Genomic DNA, 21,476 nt, shown 5'->3' on the forward strand with positions numbered 1-21,476 from the left:
AGTAGCACTAGCAATAATTTAAGAGACTTGGGACACACCCCTTGTATTTTTTGCGTTCCGCTGGTAAACCGAGAGTAGAAGAGGAAAAAATCGGTGTTTGTTGACAGCAACACCGTAGAAGATCGGTGGTTTTTGGCATAATCTGGACTGTGACTGGAGCAGAATGGCAAGTAGTAGTGGTGGCGGGTCTGATGAGGAGGATATGGAGATATGGAAAACAGTTCAGAGTCAGAGGAAGACAGGTGGAAAGGAGAGCAGTAGTATGAAAATGACATCTAGTAAACGCTCTCTTACTGATGATGAGGAAAGAAATGATATGCGGAAAAAACACATGACAGAGGAGTTTAAAGTAATTATGAAATTCAAGACAGGACAAGAGATATCATCGGTGAGTCCGATCACGCTGACGAATTGTTTGAGGAAAGCACTTGGAGATATTGAAGTAGCGAAAGTCTTAAGAGACGGCAGCCTGTTTTTGAAATGCAAGAATGCAGGACAAAGGGATAAGGCGCTCAAGCTACAAAGGGTATGTGAAAAAGAAGTTGCTGAGAGGAAAGTAGTTGGAAGGGGGAGCGGCGCCAAAGGAGTGATTTCAGGAATACCCTTGGGAGAAAACCTAGAGGAGTTAAAAAAAATGATTAAGGGAGGATCAATTAAAGAAATTAAGCGCCTGCAGGCATTCAGAGATGGGGTGAAAGTTGACAGCATGTCAGTGATGCTAGAATTTAAAGATCAATTTCTGCCGGATAAGGTCATGATAGGATATATGAGTTTTAATGTAAGAGCATATGTTCAGCCTCCTATCAGGTGTTACAAGTGCCAAAGATATGGTCACGTCGCTACAGTGTGTAGGGGAAAACAGAGGTGTGGGAGATGTGGAGGGGAGCATCTGTATGGGGAATGTGGAAACAACAACCCAGTTAAATGTTGTAACTGTGGAGGAAATCATACAGCGGCTTATGGAGGGTGTACAGTGAGGAAACAGGCTGTTGAAATTCAACAAGTCAGGGCAGAGCAGAGAGTGACATACGCAGAAGCAATAAAGATTGTGAGCAAAGAAAAAAGGGTGGAAGAGATGGAGGAAGCAAAGAAGTCAAGTGTGTTAAACCAGCAGACGGGACTGTCAACAGAAAAACTAGTACTTTTTCTTGCATAAGTCATAAACTGCTCAGATCAAGCAAAAACTAAAACAGAAAAAATCAAAATAATTGTGAAGGCAGCAGCAAAATTTCTGAATATGAAGGAGTTATCCTGGGAAAAAATACAAGCAGACCTTAGTCAGGGAGAAGGGACATCAGCAAGCAGCAGCCCCTACATGTCATAGTGTACATACTCCAATGGAATGCTAGGAGTCTCATTGCAAATGGACAAGAGTTTAAGAAATATATCGGCAAGTTAAAGGAAAAAACAGATCTTATTTGTGTACAAGAGACATGGCTCAAGCCAAATTTGGATTTTGTTATAAGTGGATACTCTAGCATTCGAAAGGACAGAACAAATGGAAATGGTGGAGGGTGTGCAATATTTATCAGTCAAGGTGTGAAATATAGACAAATAATAACATCACAAGAATTAGAGGTAGTAGTTTTAGAGGTCTGGACAAAAGAGGGACACATAAAAGTAATTAATTTCTATAATCCATGCAAACAATTAAAAAAAGAAGAAATGGAAGGTATTCTTGATGATTGGAGAGGGAAAATAGTCTGGTGTGGAGACTTTAATGCACATAGCACAGTGTGGGGGGACCAGGATGACTCAAATGGGGAAGTAATAGAGGAAATACTAGATGACAAAGGACTGGTATGTTTAAATACTGGTGCAGGCACAAGGGTGAATTTGGCAAGGGGCACAGAGTCATCAATAGATCTCACATTGGTCTCACAACCTTTGGCAGGGAAAAGTAATTGGTAAGTATTAAGGAGGAGCACAGTGGGTAGTGACCACTATCCAATATATATAAGTATAGGAATGGAAAGTGTCATTGATCAGAGCAAGAGAGAGGGGAGATGGAAATTTGAGGGAGCAAACTGGGATAAGTTTAGAATATTGAGTGAGGGTAAAATGAGAATGATAAATGTAAATACATCGATTAATGAACTGAACAATGAAATTTGCAAAAATATAATTGAGGCAGCAAAGGAGTCTATTCCAAGAAGCAGTGGGAATAAAAAGAAAAGATTAGTACCATGGTGGACAAATTAATGTACTGAGGCAATAAAAGCTCGAAACAAGTCCTTTAAGGTATTGAAAAAAGCTCTTAGTTTTCAGAATTTAATAAATTATAAGAAACAACAGGCAACAGTGAGGAGAGTAATAAAAAAGAACAAAAAGAGAGTATTGGAGAAAGTATTGTGAGTCACTTGGTAGGAGTACACCGTTGGAAAGAGTGTGGGGTATGATCAAAGAATGTCAGGTAATAGGAAAGAATACGGATATCCAGTAATGAAAAATGACAGGAACTTTATAATAGAGGACAAGGAAAAAGCGGAGCTATTAGCACAAACCTTTGCTAAGGTACACAGTACAGAAAATTTGAGTAACAAAGAGAAAGAAGGCAGGGAAAAAACAGTATTAGAAAATATTGAAACGATACAAGGTGAAGAAGAATACGGAAATGTAATTAATATGGAGTTTTCAGTGACAGAACTGAATAATGCTTTAAAAAAAACTGGAAAAACAACTCCAGGAAAAGATGAAATAAACTATTGTATGTTAGATAATCTTAGTGATCAAAGTAAAGAGGTGTTATTGAAATTGTACAATAAGATATGGGAAGAGGGGAACTTACCTAATCAATGGAAAGAATCTATAATTGTTCCTATTTGTAAGCCAGGTAAGGACTCGAGTTTGCCAGAGAGCTACAGGCCAATAGCTCTAACATCTCATATAGGCAAAACTATGGAAAAAATGATTAATGAAAGGTTGAATTATTATTTAGAAACAAGGGGAGAATTAAAATGCTATCAAAGTGGATTCAGAAAAGGAAGGAGCACGGTAGATCCTGCTTTATGCTTAGAGCATGAGATAAGGAGAGCCCATGTAAATAAAGAAAGTATAGTGGCTGTGTTTTTCGATGTGGAAAAAGCGTACGATATGATGTGGAAGGAGGGGGTGCTTATTAAATTATATCATATGGGAATAAGAGGGAAAATATTTAGATGGATCAAGAATTTTCTAACTAACAGGAAGATATCAGTAAGGGTGGGTAAAAACTTGAGTGAAAACTACACAGTTGAGAATGGAACCCCTCAAGGTAGTATTATTAGTCCGATTTTATTTTCAATCATGATAAATGACATATTTAGTAACGTATGCAGTTCTATTGGTGTTTCGTTATTTGCAGATGATGGGGCTATGTGGAAAAGGGGGCGAAATATTGCATTTATTGTCGGGAAATTGCAGGAGGCTATTGGAAAGGTAGAAGCTTGGGCATTGAAGTGGGGCTTTAGATTTTCAGTTAACAAAACAAAAGTGGTTGTCTTCACCAAAAAGAGAATACAAAACCAAATCAATCTTAAGTTATATGAGCAAGATTTAGAAATAGTGGATTGTTTTAAGTATTTAGGGATGTGGTTTGACAAAAGGATTACTTGGAAAACACATATTGAAAAAGTAGTAGGAAAGTGTAAAAAGATACTGAATATTATTAGGTGTTTGAAAGGAAGAGATTGGGGAGCACATAGAGCATCATTGAAAACGGTATATATTGGTTTAATCAGGTCAGTATTAGATTATGGATGTATAGTATATGAATCTGCATCAAAAACAATGTTAAAAAAACTGGATAGCATACAGTATCAAGCACTAAGAGTGTGTTGTGGTGCAAAGAAAACCACTCCAGTGTCAGCCTTGCAAGTAGAGATGGGTGAAATGCCTCTAGAAATTAGAAGAGAGCAAATATCATTGATATATTGGGCACATTTAAGGGGACATGGAGAAAACCATCCAGCTCAGAATATTTTAAAACCATGTCAAGAGAAAGAAAGAAGAAAGGTACAAAGTTTTGGATGGACAATTGAAAACCGGGTTAAAGAAAGTAGGATAGCTGATAAAAATATGAGTAAAACAGTTCCACTTTCTATTGTCCCACCTTGGACACTGGAAGAGGCAATTATCGATTTGAGATTACTAAAGAAAGAAAAAGGGAAAAGTGTGAGTGTGAGTGAAGTGAACAAATATATAAATAGAAAATACAGTCAGTTTATTAAAGTATATACAGATGCATCCAAATCAGGACAAAACAGAGTAGGAATAGCATTTGTAGTTCCAGATTTAAATATTGTATTGAATAAAAGAGTCAATGATGATTTAGCAATATACACAGGAGAGCTACTGGCCATTCATATGGCATTGAACTGGGTACATGAAGTCAGACCAGGTAAAGTGCTTATAGCATCAGATTCCAGTAGTGCATTGGTCAGTATAAAACATGTTCAGTCAGATATAAGACAAGATATAATATTCGAGATAGCACATATATTACAGGGAATAAAGAGAGCAGGAGTAGAGATCAAGTTCATTTGGGTTCCAGCACATATAGGATTTGAGGGGAATGAACTGGCCGATAAGTATGCCAAGAGTGCAACAAGAAAAGAACAAATATCAATGGTTGTAACATACAGTAAAGCCGAGATTAAAAGTATAGTAAAATCAGAGATGAAGAAGAAATGGCAGAAGCAATGGGACAGAGAGAGCAGAGGTCGACATTTTTACAATATACAAAGGAATGTTGGAGAAATGAGAGAATGTCATAGGAGCAGCAAAGAAGAAGACATCATATCACGCATGAGATTTGGTCATACGGGGTTAAATAGCACATTATTCATAATACAGAAACATGAAACAGGAAATTGTGAACATTGTGAGTCAGGAGAAACTGTAGAACATATCCTCTTCCAGTGTCCAAAGTACCAAACACAGAGAAACACACTCAAAGCAGCATTTAAGAGAAATAAGATACCGTTTAATGTAGCAGATATATTGAGGAGAAACTCAGGGGATGTTGTATTTGGAGAGATTTTTAGGTTTTTGGAAGCAACAGGGCTTGTAAAAAATTTTTAAATACATAGTATATTCTGTTCCACACTCCAGTCCAGAAGGTGGCGGTAATGCACCTGAAAAGTTGTTTGCCAACCGCTATAAAAAGAAAGAAGAAGAAGAAGAGCTCGATAGAACACCGGCACTGAGACCATCTACACCAACCACTGCCTGCGAAGCACCACTGTACCAAAACTCTCTGACGTTGGCCTAGAGGCAAGAGAAATCATGTCAGTAACGGGGCATAAATGTGAATCTTCCCTGCAGTCATACTGGCGCCCAAACTACGATGAGAGAAAATCCTGGAGCAACATCCTTGCTTCTGGCACAGCGCAATTAAAACACACCTGTCCAGAGTCAGACACCCCCGTACTAGCAAAGAGGAGTGCTAACATAATTGAACACTACTTCAGCAATTGCACAATAAATGGAGATATCCAGATAAATGTAGCTAAATAGTCAACCCAGATAAATGTTAATAAACTTTAAGCATGCTTTCCACTGTGTTTCTGTAGCTCCTGTGTGTTTTTGTGTCCGTCTGTTGCTTGTTGAGGAACTATTTCTTTGGCGGAAGAGTGAAAGAATGATTATTTCTCATTAATAAATTATTGCAGCTCTTATTAATGTGTGTTATTTTATGAAACCCAACCAGGTATATGTAGTAACCGTTTTATAAAAGCAATTAGCCCCGTGAGGCCATGGTTTGCCTTGATTTTACCACGGCTAAGGGGCATTGTTAGGCACAACAAAAATTGCCAGCAAACCACGGCCTCTTGGGGCTAATTGCTTAAATAACTTAGCTTCACACAAAAAATCCATGTATTTCCAATGCAGTTTGGCATGTCGCTACAAACAGCTAGTTCAAAACATGCTAATGTGTGGTCACCTTTTTCCTCTGATACCATAAGATCCAGATGTTCAGAGGGTTTTCAGCAGAGGCTGAATTATCCACAGAGGTCTCTTCCTCTCCAAAACAAACTAACCACTGCTCAGTGTAGTTGGGCTATACTAATGTGGCCGACGTGAAAATGCGGAAATGTGACACTGGATCTTTAAGAAAAGTGAGTTGTTTAAACCAAATTCCTTTTCTGTCTGTCCTTTTAAATAAAGTTTTTTTTCTCTCCTCCTTTAAATCTTGTCCTCCAATATACAACAAGTTGTGGAGGGGGACCAAACTCCACAATTCTTGTGTACACAATGCCAGACAGAAGAGACAGTAGGGAATGTATTAGGGCACCCTTTAGCTCAGAGCGGGTGTCCCATGTACAAAGACATTATCCTTGCTACAGCATCTGTGGGTTTGATTCCAGCCTGCGGCCCTTTGCTGCATGTCATCCCCCTCTCTCTACCCCCTTAACGCTTAAGTCTGTCCTGTCAAATAAAAAGAAAAAAACATAGAGCATGTACTTTACATGTCATATGCAAAAATGAGGAAGGATATGAAGGAAGGAATGGAAAGAAGGGATGATATAGGCCTATTGAACTGTGGGGAGAGTGAACGAGGCAGGAGAGCCTGGTCAGCTTCCTGCTGACAACAGGACTGATGAACAGAATTTAACTGGACATTGTAGAAGTTAACTAACTCCAGATAATGGAAGTATTGCAACACTAAGGATGCAAGCTGCTTTAAAACCCAGAGAGCCATTAACATCCACACTCCGGTCAGTAGGTGGCGGTAATGCGAACTTAAATTATTTGGCAAACGCCATCCAGAAAGAAGATGAGGAAAAGTCGGAAGGGGCACAGTATCTGTATCTGATTGTAGGTTAGTTGATTAGCCGAGCGAATCCGTAACTGGCCGAGAAGACGTGGTCGGCGGCTGGCAGGGGAGAGCGAGCGCGGACTGTGAATGGACAGGAGATGGCAGAGGGAAGTGACGGGTCAGGAAATGATGGGATGGAATTAGGTGGCGGGAGAAATGAAAGTTGGAAGGTTGTGAAAGGGGGGAAGGCGAAGCGTAAACGCAGGAATAANGGTCGGCGGCTGGCAGGGGAGAGCGAGCGCGGACTGTGAATGGACAGGAGATGGCAGAGGGAAGTGACGGGTCAGGAAATGATGGGATGGAATTAGGTGGCGGGAGAAATGAAAGTTGGAAGGTTGTGAAAGGGGGGAAGGCGAAGCGTAAACGCAGGAATAAGGGACAGGGAGGAATGAGCTCAGCGTCGGAAGAAACAGATAGCGAGCAAGCAAGAGAGGACGAGGAAGAGCATAAAGTAATCATTAGACTGGAGCAAGAAGGTGCCTCGTTTGGTGAGTGGAATCCTGTTCACCTTACCAAAGCAATAAATAAACAAGTGGGAGATGTGAAAAGTGCGAGAGTGTTGCGCAATGGAGCACTGCTGATTTTTTGTAGAGATAGTGCGCAGCTGGGGAGAGCCATCAGGGTGGATAAAATTGAGGGGAAGAAGGTGGTAGCAACGCTGGCTAGGAAGGGAGGAGGGTTCACTCGAGGAGTAATCTTCGGTGTGCCGTTAAGTATATCTACTGATCAGATAAAAGAAAATGTAAAGGGAGCGAAAGTGAGGGAAGCAAAGCGCCTGAAAACAACCCGTGAGGGGGAAAGATGTGACAGTCTGTCGGTTTTGGTTACATTTGACGAGGAGCAACTCCCTGATAAAGTGTATATAGGGTATATGAGTTACGGTGTGAGGCTCTATGTGCCTCCGCCATTGAGGTGCTTTAAATGCCAGAAGTATGGGCATGTTGCAGCAGTGTGTAAGGGGAAACAAAGGTGTGGGAGATGTGCTGGGGAGCATGAATATGGGAAATGTGAAAACGGAGCCAAGCTTAAGTGCTGCAATTGTGGAGGGGAACATACTTCTGCATACAGGGGATGTGAAGTCAGTAAGAGAGCAGCAGAAGTGCAGCAAATTCAAACATCACACGGGGTCACATACGCAGAAGCGGCCAGGAGGGTGAGGGTGCAGGCAACTGAAAGTAATGCCAGGGCGACAGAAAGGCATGAAGTGAGAGCACATGAAGGCTGTAAAAGAATTAAGGAAGACACGATGATTGTGGGGAAGAGAGATTTCGTACTGTTTATGGTTGAAGTGATTAACTGTGCAGCGCAAACGGACAAAAAAACGGAAAAAATCAAAATAATAGTGAAAGCAGCAGAGAAGTATCTGGGACTGGAGGCCATCGGGTGGGAGGAAGTGGAGGACCTTTTGAAAGGAGGGGCATTCAGTTCACAGATTCCGTCACAACAGTCATCAATATGGGGTGGGGGATCATCATGGTCCTAAGTATATTGCAATGGAATGCAAGAAGCCTCATAGCTAATGGGCAGGAATTTAAGAAGTTTATTTCTGGGTTACAGGACAAACCCAGTATAATCTGCGTTCAAGAAACATGGCTGAGAGTGCAGTGGGATTTTGTACTACATGGGTACACGGCTGTAAGAAATGACAGGAAGAATGGGACAGGTGGTGGGGTAGCTACCTTTGTTAAGGATGGAACAGGGTTCAATATTGTTCAAATAGGGACAGAACATGAGGCCATAACAATTAAAATTTGGACAGGAAGGTATGAGGTAGCGGTTATTAATTACTATAACCCATGCAACAGATTGAGTATGGATACACTGAATACGGTACTGGGGGATGTGCAAGGGAAAATAGTGTGGTGTGGGGACTTCAATGCACATAGCACTTTATGGGGGAGTGAGAGAACAGACTCAAATGGTTCAATAGTGGAAGAATTTATAGAGGATAAAGGGTTAGTATGTATGAATGATGGGAGGGGCACTAGGTATGATTGTGTACGAAATAAGGAGAGTGCAATTGACTTAACTTTAATGTCTAATGAGATGGCAGGTGTCACAGATTGGGAAGTGCGAGATGAAATATTAATGGGGAGTGATCACTATCCAGTCATTAGTAAGGTGGGAGTAGAAATGCAGCGAGAGGAGGAAAGGAGGGTGCCAAGGTGGAAAATTCAGAATGCTAAATGGGATGTTTATCAGGCAGTGAGTAGAAATAAACTTGAGGAGTTACATGAGGGGCAAGGGATAGATGTAGATGAATGGAATGAGAGACTGGTCACAGCTATAATACAGTCTGCTGATGAGACAGTTCCAAAAGTGTCAGGGGGCAGAAGTGTAAAAAGTGTACCATGGTGGGACGATAACTGCAAACAGGCAATAAAAACACGCAACAGGGCATTCAGATTGTTGAAGAAACAGCATACAATGGAGTCATTAATCCAATATAAAAGGTCACAGGCAGTGGTGAGAAGGACGATCAGAGCAGCTAAGCGGGCGTGCTGGAGGAAGTACTGTAGTGGAATAGGGCAGGAGGTACAGCTATCAGATGTTTGGGGAATGATCAAAAAAATGAGTGGAATAAGGAGAAGTATAACAATCCCGATTCTGAAGAAAGATAATAGAACAGCAGTCAGTAGTTTAGAGAAGGCGAAACTATTGGCTGAAACGTTGATTCGAGTTCATAGTTCAGAAAATATCTCAGCAGAAGCAAAGCAGCATAGGCAAAATGTGCTGACACGAAACACTTGGGTTACTAAGAAAAAGCAGGCAAGAGGGGATGACCTAGACCTGCCCTTTAATTTGTATGAATTAAGACGAGCCGTCTCCAACGCGCGGCAGTCGTCGCCAGGGAAAGATGATGTTTGCTACTGTATGTTAGATCACATGGATGACAGGTCGCTGGGGGTAATATTGAAGCTATTTAACAAAGTATGGGATTCAGGGGAGGTTCCACAAGCATGGAAACACTCAGTAATAGTGCCAATTTTGAAACCAGGTAAAGGAGCATCAGATCCATCAAATTATAGGCCAATTGCACTTACATCCCAGTTAGGGAAGACAATGGAGAAGATGGTGACAGAAAGGCTCATGTATTTTTTAGAGAGTCGAAATCTTTTTTCATCGTATCAAAGTGGGTTTCGTAAAGGAAGAAATACGATGGATTCAGTGCTTAGGTTAGAATCGGATATTAGGAAAGCACAGACAAATAAAGAAATAGTGATGGCAGTGTTCTTCGACATAGAGAAGGCATATGATATGCTATGGAAAGAAGGGCTGCTGATTAAATTAGATAAGTTGGGAGTAGGAGGGAAATTATATAACTGGGTGTTGAGCTTCCTGTTTGGGAGAACGATAGAGGTGAGAGTAGGGCAGGAATTCTCTCCAATATATAAGGTTGAAAACGGAACTCCGCAAGGGAGTGTGTGTAGTCCAGTGTTCTTTAATTGTATGATCAATGACATATTTGAGGAAGTGGGAGGAGGAATAAGTAAGTCATTATTTGCTGATGACGGGGCCTTATGGGTGAGGGGGAGAAATCAAGAGTATCTGCAGAAAAAGCTGCAGGCAGCGGTTGAAAAAGTGGAGCAGTGGGCGAATAGGTGGGGGTTTAAACTGTCAGTGGCAAAAACCCAAGTAATATGCTTTGCTAAGCGACATAAAGAGGTGTCAATAAAGCTATATGGTCAAACACTAGAACAAGTCAAAGTTATTCGGTTTTTGGGTGTTTTGTTTGATGAAAAACTTACCTGGAAGCAGCATATTGAAAAAGTGAGAGATAAGTGTAAGAATGTTAATAACCTTATGAGGTGTTTGGCAGGGCGAGATTGGGGTGCAACCAGGAAGTCTCTATTAAACATATATCAAGCTATGATGAGATCTAGAATAGATTATGGCAGTGTGGCTTATATGTCAGCAGCAGAGAGTCACCTTAAGAAGCTGGATGTGGAACAGGCCAAAGGGCTGAGGATATGTAGTGGGGCGTTTAAGACCTCTCCAGTGGCTGCTCTACAAGTTGAGGTGGGGGAAGAGCCTCTGAGGATAAGAAGGGTGAAGCTCATGCTGGCATACTGGGTGTATCTGCAGGGACACAAAAGGTCTCATCCAGCAAAAGCAATATTAGAGGAGTGTTCAGAGTACAGCAAGGCAAATTTTTGGAGCTTGGGCTGGGTTGGAAATATAAAAGCTGAGAGTGTTGGTTTATGTAATATGCAGTATGTGTCAAGTAGTTCTTTACCAGAAATTCCTCCTTGGGTATTTCAGGAGCCAATGGTGGACTTTGGTGTTCAGTGCCAACTAAAGGAAAAATCAGGGCAAAGTGGTACAGGAGTTATTGTGCAAAGATATATTGAACAGAACTATGCAAACAAGCTATTGATATTTACGGATGGGTCAAAGGATCCAGAGACTGGGCGCACAGGGGCAGCAGTCTACATTGCAGAACAGAGACTGGCAATTAAAGAGAGAGCTACAGATCATGCCTCGGTTTATGCGGTTGAGCTCTTAGCTATTACACTTGCCTTAAAGTGGTTGAAGGAAGGCAGTACTGTGCATGCATTAATAGCGTCAGACAGCTATGCAGCCCTAAAAAGTATTAAAACAATGAAGTCATGTAGACAAGACCTAGTTATGGAGATACATCAACTGTTACATCAACTCCATAGCAGGGGGGGAACAGTCAGCTTTGTGTGGGTCCCAGCTCATGCAGGGGTTGAGGGCAATGAAGAGGTGGACATACTGGCAAAACAAGCAGTCAAAGCGCAAACAATACACAACAATATTCCGCTGGGCAGAACTGAAGGGAAATCAATCATTAAAACACATATGCAGAAGGTGTGGCAGGAGTACTGGGACAGAAATGACACAGGGAGACATTTTTACAGTATACAGAAGCAAGTGGGGGGAGGGCGGGTGTTGGGCAGGAGCAGGAAGGAGGAGGTGGCCCTCACCCGCCTCAGGCTGGGACATACAGGGCTGAACAGCACATTAAGAATAGTTGGTAAACACCCTACAGGTAACTGTAGAAGCTGTAATGAGCAGGAGACAGTGCAACACGTGTTAATGGAATGCAAAGAGGATGAAAGAGAGAGGAGAGTGTTAAAAGCAGGCCTGGAGAAAGAGAAAGTAGGATTCACACTAGGGAATCTGTTACAAAGATCAGACGATATTAATAAACATGTACGAAGATATTTTAGGAAAACTGGTTTAGTTGAGAGGATCTAGATTGGGTTTGGAGGGGGTTCCCCCCTCCCATTTATTTATTTTTTTTGTTTTTGTTTTGTTATTTTTGTTTTTTTAATTTACTGCTAGCCTCCTGTTCCACACTCCAGTCCGGTAGGTGGCGGCAATGCGCCTAATAGTAGGATGCCAGCCGCCAATTAAAACCAAAAGAAGAAGAAGAAGAAAGACGATGAGCCTCCATCATAACAACGCATGCGCGAATCCAAGGTGAATCTGTCATGGAGGAGTTATGCCACCGCGGTTGTGCTGATGCTAGATTTGGATGAGTCCAGTCTTTAGAAACATCTGCCCGACTAATAAAACTATCACTTGACGTTATCAGAGAGAGGCCTGGTGTCTTTGTTTTCCCGTGTTGTGTCTGACACTTCAAATGGACGCTAACTAACGCTGCCATCTGCTTTGAGTTAACTTCGGTAAGTTCGTCTTCCTGCTGCGTTGTTAGCCTAAGGTACAGTAATAGCTAGCGTTTACATCACGTTACTCAATAAAACTTTAACGGTATTAGACTCAAACCTGTGACCCGTCAGATTCAGTGACGTTAGAGGACACTGTAGGGGAGGCCTGGAGAGGTAGAGCAGTTATTGTATCTTTATTTATACGGCCTGTGACAGAATGATATACGTGAATCACAATTCATTTAACTTAGTGACTCCTTACATTAACTACTGGACGTTATGATAGATTACTATGGCTAAAACGTTCACATTTATTGGAAAGAGTGACAGTTGCTTGGGTAACGTTGTGACATTCTGTAGTCAGAATACATGTATTTGGAAACACTTCCTAACTGTTTCATCTCCAACTCTTTCAGAAACATACGTGAACTGGATACTGCAAGAAAACAGCCACACCAGGATGGCCAGTGTGAGTCAAGTGTGTGTGGTTGTGTAGAGGCAGCGAGATGGTATGACATAGACATAAATGTGTGTGTGTTAGGGTTGTAGCTGGTTTTCAATGTGAAACATTTACATATTCTTAACTCACATACACATCTTGGGCATGCATGATAATACTGTCATCGGTATCGGCAGATATTGGCTTTAAAATGAAATATCGGAATTGGCTAACATGCTGATAGTATCGGCCTTACCTTACCAGTATCGGCCAAAATCGCCCAACATGCTTTTTCTTAATTTGCACAGGGAATGAAAGTTCTATACATTGAAAAGAATTGAGTGCATGAAAAGAGTGCATGAGATGGTTCAGCATAGTTCGCAGCTAAGTGTATGTACACTCAGTGGCCACTTAATTGGGTACACCTGTTCAATCTAATAAAGCTGGGGTGGCAGTTGCTCAGTACACAGGCACTTTGCTTAGGAACTGGAGGGTCGTCCAGTTCAAATCCCCAGCCGCACCAAATATGTAGTGTGAACTGGTAGCTGGAGAGGTGCCAGATCGCCTCCTGGGCACTGCAGAGGTGCCCTGGAGCAAGGCACTAAACCCCCAACTGCTTTGGGCACCTGCCCATGGCAGCCCCCTCGCTCTGACATCTCTCCATTTAATTGGTCCCATTTGTGCAAGTGTATATGTCAACAGAGTAAAAAAAAAAAATGGAATTTCCCCTTGAGGAAATTTGCGGATCCTCACAGAACAAATCAGGAAATCAAAATACAAAATAGCATCTATATTCTTGTTCAATGACAGAAATGTATTTACAACCTGGTACTCACAGTATCACTAACCAGTCAGTCAGTCGGGTTTGTAGTGCCAGACTTAACTCTTTAAAGACTGCAACTCCTGGAGAAACTCAGACAGGGAAACACATCCACAGCAGTGACCCTCCTACTGACACTGGCTTGCTGTCAATGAGCGGATTAAAAAACACACACTTTGACACACAGGAGGAATTTGGGGTTCAGCATCTTGCCCAAGAATACTTTTACATGCAGACAGTAGGAGGTGGAGATCATAGTGCCATTCTGTGGATGACCCGCTCTGCCTCCTGAGCTACAGCCACCTCCACACACAAACATGACACAAACACACCACTATCTACATCATCCAAAATGATCATACAGTTGAATCAGCAACATGTGTTTGTGTTCAGGTGCTGTGCAGCAGAGCCAGGCTGGTTGCTTACCTCCCAGGGCTTCATGTGTTGGTGCATCGTGTGGCTGGAGCCAGAGCCTTCTCTACTGCTGGATCCTCAGGCTCTGATGAGCCTCACGTAGCCATCATTCCCTCTGACATGGGTATGGTTTTTGTTGTATATTGTAATATTTCTAAGCTAGAGCTGATTATTAAATATAAAAGTTGAAGCTGGGTCTAGATCATTATGTGTGTCTTATTATGCTTTACAAGGGCAGTCCTTTTGAGCGGGAACATAAAGGTTGGAAACGTGTATCAAAAGCATTAGTAGGGTTATATAGCTTTTCAGTCTCTGATTTTGGTGAACCTTTAAGAATTTGCATTATGTGAAACCTCAATTTTAATGCATCATGTACTTTTCCCATTGGTTTCCCCCTGGTTCAGGACCTCGGACAGTGTGGCCTGATGAGAGCATGGGGCCTTTTGGACCCCAAGACCATCGCTTCCAGCTGCCCGGTAACATGGGCTTTGACTGCCACCTAGAAGGAGTAGCAGAACAGAAGAAGAGCCTAGCACGCAAGATGGTCCCTGATGTACTGTCTTCCCCATCCAGCAGTGAGAGACATGAGTTCGTTCTGGCCCAGATGATTGGAGAGTTGTTTGTAAGTGTAATAATGTTAACATTAGCACTTTTTCTGAGAACAAGAAAATTGCTTTAGATTAAAAAGGAAACCCACTCAAGCAACTGTAATTCATATTGTGTCACCAGTTAACCTGTAATGCCCTGATAATGCTCATTTAACTTTAACTAATTGTATTTAATGAGAAATTAACTGAAAAACAATCTATACACACCCCCACATCTGGTTCCTTTGGGTATGAGCAGGATGAGTGACTCGCAGCCACATGCCAACACCGTCCAAGCCAACCACAAAAAGCACCACCAACACTTGGAAAATAGATTCAAGAGCCTAAATTTAGCACAGTTTAGCACAAATTCAGCACACATTTAGTGGAGCTGACAGAGAGGTGACTGAAAGCATCTGCACCTACGTTACTACAAATGAAAACATATAGTTAATGGCAGTAGTGGCTCGTGGTGAAATTCAGTGGGAGGGCTAACGCAATAGGCCTGTGGCCTATACTGATCAGTAGGTCAGCAACAATGCACTACAACAAAACTCGAGAATTAGGCTAACTACAAAAATGTTCTGATGCCAAAAGCTCTCTCTCGCTGGCTCGCTTGCACGAGCACACACACACTGACTATTTTCCGCTGTACACACAGACAGGAAAGGTAAAGAAAGGAAAGGAGTAATGCTCCTTTAGGGCTTGGGCCTAGGGCTTGGGCCTAGGGCTTGGGTATGGCCTAACATCAATATCACGTTATTATTTTTGGGGGGATGCGGTAACGGTATGGTATCGTCTTCTCTCATTTTTTACACCTTAAATAAAACAATTTAAAAAGGCCGCTCCCGGGCCCCCTTCTCCCGCGGGCCTGGGTTTGGGGCGGTCAGCCAGGCCACCTCCATCACGTAGCGAGGGAGGTGCATGAGGCAGGCAGGCAGGCCGACCACCGGGCCCCGTGCTGCCGCCGTAGTCGGAGTACTGCGGTATGAAAGTAACCACAAAAGAAGTACCGCGGCTCAAGTTTACTGCGGTAAGTTACCGTCACCACGAATACCGCCCAGCCCTACTTGGGCCTACCTTATTTGAAGAGAAGCTCACATCGACGGCCTTTCTGGGATGCAAACAGGTTGATCATCAAGTCATTTAAGTCCGATGATTTTTGGATGAGGTCCCGCTTGATAGACAGCATTTAAAATAATCCACCTTGTTCAGCATGGTGCTAACGCAATTCGCAAGACTCAGTGCTCACTGTCCCACTACAGTAACAGTTGGCAGGCCCTCACTGTACTTCCACGCACTGTCATTGGCCAAAAGTCAGTGGCCTGGGCTGAATTAATTTAGCCCAACTGGACAGTAAATCAAGGGGGCTTGTCACGACACCTGTCACTCACGATGTGACAACAATGATTGAAAGCTGATTCTAGGAGTATGGGCTGTAAAAAATCAGCCCATTTAGATAAATCCTGCCTTTTTGTGACTTTTTTAGTGCTGTTGCTGCTATAGGTTCCACCAAAAACAATCAGTTCTAAGGTTCAATACCTATTATTTTAATATTTAATTTAATATTTTTCTTGTTTTTATTGTAAAAGATAGGCAGGGCTTAGCCCACCTAGCCCATTTATACCAGCTGTCTCTGGTTAATGGGCTAATACAATATAATTCAAAAGCCTTCAGTCTTAACTTCAGTAAATTGTAGGTTAGTTAAGGTACTGCTAGTAGTAATGGAGCACTGAACCACTGTTCTGAAAATGGTCTATTGTGTCAAAGCATTGATATCACAGTGGTGACATCTGCTGGCCAAGCTCTGCTATTGCATCCACATGGAAGGATTAACGAGTGAGTCAGAAAAAACTGAACATCACTGCTGTCATCTCTGATTTAAGTAATATTACATATGGTGCCACTGATGATGATAAAGCAAGCCCTCAGGTGTAACATTGTGATTATACAACAGTTACCAACAATAAAGATACAATCCAAATTTATTCATATTGTGGATCAGTTAGCTCTCAAATTAAAAAAAACACTTCATTGTTATTTATATATTATTCTATGGAAATACATGGAGTCTGACTAATAATCGGAAAACAGTCAGTCACGTCAGTAGACTCCTAAGTAGTGAAACCTTTCTGCAAACTGGAGTTGATTTTTTTATGTCTGTTTTTGTGTGTGCATATGTGTTTGTGTGTCAGGAGAAAGATGACCCAGCCTCGTCTCAGAATGTCAATAGAGCTACACAGTATTTTGATAACTCCACTCTGGAGTGTGCCATACAGTCCTGCCCCGAGCTACTAAAGAAAGGTACAGTACAGATACACAGTTCACACAATTATCCATTGAGTTAATTTTCTGTGTTTTCTTTTTGAATTTGTATCTATTTTTGATGTGGTGCTTAATGAACAGTTTTAAGTTTTGTGAATGTGTCTCTGCTGGTAAAGGGCTTCGTAATACAAGTGTTTGTGATTCTCTTTCTGTCCACCGGAAGGAGAGCAAAATAATTACTACCTGGGCCGCACTGCCTGTGTGAGCAGCGTGTGACGGCAACCTTGCTGAAGTGCTATGGCTGGCACGTGTGCAGTGTTAACACTGACAGTGTTGTTGCTGCAGCACAGCCGCAGAGCTGCATGCTGCTGTAATTACTGTATTTCCATAGTTAAAAGCTGGCACTCCACTCATTTATGGAGCCGTGCAGTCACCGCCTTGTCAACAACACAATCCAAATATTTCACAATACAAAGCCTCGTGCTAAAAATGAAGAAAGTCTTTCCACAGAAATGCTGTCAGAGGGCTTTTATTAAGTGTTGAGTTAAAAAGAAATATTTTTTTCATGTCTGTGACAGATCTAGACATTGAAACTGTAGTCAAAGTTGGTATAATATCAATATGATTATCAAAAGACCATTTTCACTGTCTATTTTTTAGGAAAACTATGTGCATCATGCAGAAAAAATAGGTGCGCCTCCTATTCTCTTGATGTTCCTCAGCTGAGCAGCAGCCAGGCTGTGCCTCAGTACTGCTGCTCACATGGGCAGTGTAGCTGCTAAACCTCTAGCATGAGTGCCAAAAAAAACAAAAAAACAAGAGGTTGCACAACACAGGGGTGCTGCTCACGCAGGCAGTGTGATTCAGGTGTAAGTGTTTCTTTTCCTGCTGATGAAAAGCAGTGTTACTGTCTGATGTGTGATTCCTGTTGATGTGATGAACAGATTTCCACTCCATGTTTCCTGAGGCTCCATCCTCTGGTATGATGGTGGTCACAGTGACCCAAAAGGCCCAGAATGATATGACCTCATGGTGTGCTGAGGTGGAACAGGAGAGAGAGCAGATGCTTGATAAGGTAAGCTGCTGTGCAGTTAGGTCATATGTAGCAGTGATGAAGCTGCTGTGGAACAGTTGTTTTGACCAGCAGATGGTGACATCGGATAACCATATGGCAGGATGAGAGCCTTTGGCCACTGCAGCAGCAACATTATTGCTTCATGTAAAATAAATTTGTAATAAAGTGTTTAACATCATCAGATTTCTTTATGTAATTTTAGTCTAGATGACATACTGTATGTGCACATGGAAATTGGTATCATTGAGGAAAAAATATGAAAGCACGATCAGTTATTCTAAAACACTGAATATGTGTGAGAGCTTCACAGATTGATGCATTTGCGCCAATCTTAAATCTGTATAACAGATGCTGAAACTGTAGCTGCAGATTGTGAGCCCACTGCGAAGCTTGTAGCTTCTTCTGGGTCCAGTGCAAACCTAGCATCAGGCGCTGAGATGTAAGATGCCAGCAGAAAATGACTAATTGTTTGAATTCACAATTTGATGAATAATGAATGAATAGTGAACCACTAAGTGAGACTAAAGGCCCTGACACACTAAGCTGATGAAAACACAACTCAAGGAAAGGAAAGTAAACAAAGAGCTAAAGTCAAGAGAGAGTGAGACCAAAACAAACTTAATCTGTAAAGTCAGATTATTTTTCTTTGGCCACTGAGCTCTTAAGCAGAAACGTTTCCTGATGGTTTGTGCTATTGTTCACCAGCGCACAGTAAAATCCAATATCAGCATTGGATTGTTTTGCTAATGCGCTAACTGGCTAACTAGCTGCAAGATGGTCATCCGGTTTCTCTTTTTTAATGATGAATCCCCCCGGCTTCTGGTGTGGAGAGTTACAGTATTTCCTATGACGCAGGTGCAGAACATACGTGCTGGCTGACTGTCAGCTGTAGTCTTTGCAGTGAGTTCATGTGCAACTCTTTGACTGAGACATGGTGACGTCAGGCAACGCAGCAGGGGGCTTTCATCACTGCTAGTTCTTTGACGTTTATTTGGTGTATCTGGGCCTTGAGTTGTTTCTGTGCTTTGCAGTTTATTGATGGAGCAAAGGAGATCTGCTACGCTCTGCAGGGGGAAGGATTCTGGGCTGACTTTATCGACCCATCCTCAGGCCTGGCGGTAAGATAGCACTGTCACAAACCCCACCCCGAACACTAAGGGTTAGGGTTTGATAGTATTTCATTGAATCTAAATCTAATTTTGAATCTGCTTATTGAATCTGGATCCTTTTGAACCCTACTTCAAATCTTTGGAGCTTGTTTGTTGAACTGAAGACACTGAACTGATTTTACAATCAGTACTAGGGCTGTCAAAAGCACCATGAAATTGAGTTTGAATATTTTTGAATTAATTTAGTAGAGTTTGACTAATATTCGAATTAATTATTAATTTTTTAAATTATTTTTTTATTATTATTATTATTTATTTATTTTTAATTTATTATTATTATTATTATTATTATTATTATTATTATTATTATTTAAAAAAAGAACAAAAAGAACAAAAAACAAATATAAATAAGATGCTTATTGCTGGCGCAATATGAACGTGACACTCGGATGAAAACACCCGTTCTGACCGCAATGTTTGGATACTTCAGTGCACCTGTAGTTTTCCACCACAAGAGTGGATGAACGTTTCATCTCTTCTTCATAAAGGGTAGGCAGGGAGGCAGCAGATGCACCACTCTCCCTGTATGTCTCCCCGAACAGGTCACACATCGCGGACAGCGCAGTGGGTGCTGTTGGCGCAGCTGGCTCCTCCGTCCGTGCCTCTCCCTCTGTCTCTTGCCGGAATTCCACTGGATGCGGGTCCGTTGCGGAACGGCTGCGCTAGTTATCCGCTGCGTGCACAGACGCAACCAACACGCATCTGATGGAATTTGGGGGTCGGCGTCCATCTCTGGCCCGGCTTGTGGGCGAGCCATTTCTGCCCAAACGGGGTTCGCCGTGATATACGACGTTATTAATAGTATTAATGAATTATTAATGATATTCGAATGATCAAATTTAGGTTCGAACTTATGAAAAACATATATATTCGAATATACACTGAACAAAAATATAAACGCAACACTTTTGTTTTTGCTCCCATTTTTCATGAGCTGAACTCAAAGATCTAAAACATTTTCTATATACACAAAAGACATTTCTCACAAATATTGTTCACAAATCTGTCTAAATCTGTGTTAGTGAGCACTTCTCCTTTGCCGAGATAATCCATCCCACCTCACAGGTGTGGCATATCAAGATGCTGATTAGACAGCATGAATATTGCACAGGTGTGCCTTAGGCTGGCCACAATAAAAGGCCACTCTGAAATGTGCAGTTTTGCTTTATTGGGGGGGTCTGGGGGACTCCAAAAAGGGCGGGTACTCTGAACTGTTGTTTGGCGCATAAGCACAGACAACAGTCAGGACCCGTCCCCCGACCCGAAGGCGCAGGGAAGCAACCCTTTCGTCTACCGGGGTAAACCCCAACGTACAGGCAGAGAGTCTGGGGGCCATCAGAAAGCCCACCCCGGCCCTCCGCCTCTCACCCGGAGCAACTCCAGCGAAGGAGAGAGTCCAACCCCTCTCAAGGACTAGGGTTCCAGAGCCGGAACTATGTGTCGAGGTGAGGCCGACTATATTTAGCCGGTAGCGCTCAACCTCTTCCACAAGCTCCGGCTCCTTCCCCGCCAGAGAGGTGACATTCCATGTCCCAAGAGCCAACTTCTGTAACCGAGGATCGGACCGCCAAGGCCCCCGCCTTGGTCTGCTGCTCAATCCACATTGCACCGAACCCTTCTGGATCCCTCTGCGGGTGGTGGGCCTGCAGGGGGACGAGCCCATGTAGCCGGTTCGGGCTGGGCCCGGCCAGACCCCATGGGTGAAGGCCCGACTACCAGGCGCTCGCCCACGGGCCCCAACCCCAGGCCTGGCTCCAGGGCGGGGCCCCGGTAACCCTCCGGGCCGGGTACACGTGTCCTTGTTTGTGTCCTTGTTTGTATCCATCATGAAGGGTCTTTTGAACCGTTCTTCGTCTGACCCTTCGCCCAGAACCAATCTGCCATGGGAAACCCTACCAGGGGCAAAATGCCCCCAACAGCATAGCTCCTAGGGTCATTAGGGCACTCAAACTCCTCCACCACGGTAAGGTGACGGTTCTCGGAGGAGAAGGTGACGGTTTTGGAGTCCCTGGGACGGGTGCTGGACAGTGCCCCGACCGGGGACTCCATTGTTCTGCTGGGGGACTTCAACGCTCACGTGGGCAATGACAGCGGGACCTGGAGGGGCGTGATTGGGAGGAACGGCCTGCCCGATCTGAACCCGAGTGGTGTTCAGTTATTGGACTTCTGTGCGGGTCGCAGTTTGGCTATAACTAACACCATGTTCAAACATAAGGATGTCCATCAGTGCACGTGGCACCAGGACAGCCTAGGTCGCAGGTCAATGAACGAC

At 42.8% G+C, this 21,476-nt stretch overlaps 2 protein-coding genes across 4 annotated transcripts in view; both read left to right on the forward strand.

The window, feature by feature from the left end:
• The first annotated feature begins 2,408 nt into the window (after positions 1 to 2,408).
• On the forward strand, positions 2,409 to 5,061 carry LOC126392679 (uncharacterized). The gene is made up of 2 exons (XM_050048225.1): positions 2,409 to 3,201; positions 3,366 to 5,061. The coding sequence occupies exon 2, from the start codon at positions 3,568 to 3,570 to the stop codon at positions 5,059 to 5,061; it is 1,494 nt and encodes a 497-aa protein (XP_049904182.1). The 5' UTR covers positions 2,409 to 3,201; positions 3,366 to 3,567.
• A 1,985-nt stretch (positions 5,062 to 7,046) lies between these two features.
• The window catches only part of mmadhcb (metabolism of cobalamin associated Db), a 31,301-nt gene continuing 16,871 nt past the window's right edge, over positions 7,047 to 21,476 (forward strand). The window contains exons 1-7 of one of the 3 annotated variants that reach the window (XM_050048408.1): positions 7,047 to 7,287; positions 12,852 to 12,904; positions 14,088 to 14,232; positions 14,513 to 14,730; positions 16,891 to 16,999; positions 17,905 to 18,035; positions 19,067 to 19,153. In XM_050048408.1, the coding sequence (XP_049904365.1) occupies positions 7,062 to 7,287; positions 12,852 to 12,904; positions 14,088 to 14,232; positions 14,513 to 14,730; positions 16,891 to 16,999; positions 17,905 to 18,035; positions 19,067 to 19,153 (969 nt within the window). In that variant the 5' untranslated portion in view covers positions 7,047 to 7,061. Of the gene's footprint in view, positions 7,288 to 12,217; positions 12,454 to 12,851; positions 12,945 to 14,087; positions 14,233 to 14,512; positions 14,731 to 16,890; positions 17,000 to 17,904; positions 18,036 to 19,066; positions 19,154 to 21,476 lie in introns of those variants that run through there. The other 2 variants (XM_050048410.1, XM_050048409.1) reach the window with 2 other exon arrangements.

This window comes from Epinephelus moara, chromosome 7 (genome assembly GCF_006386435.1).
Source record: "Epinephelus moara isolate mb chromosome 7, YSFRI_EMoa_1.0, whole genome shotgun sequence".
NCBI lineage: Eukaryota > Metazoa > Chordata > Actinopteri > Perciformes > Serranidae > Epinephelus > Epinephelus moara.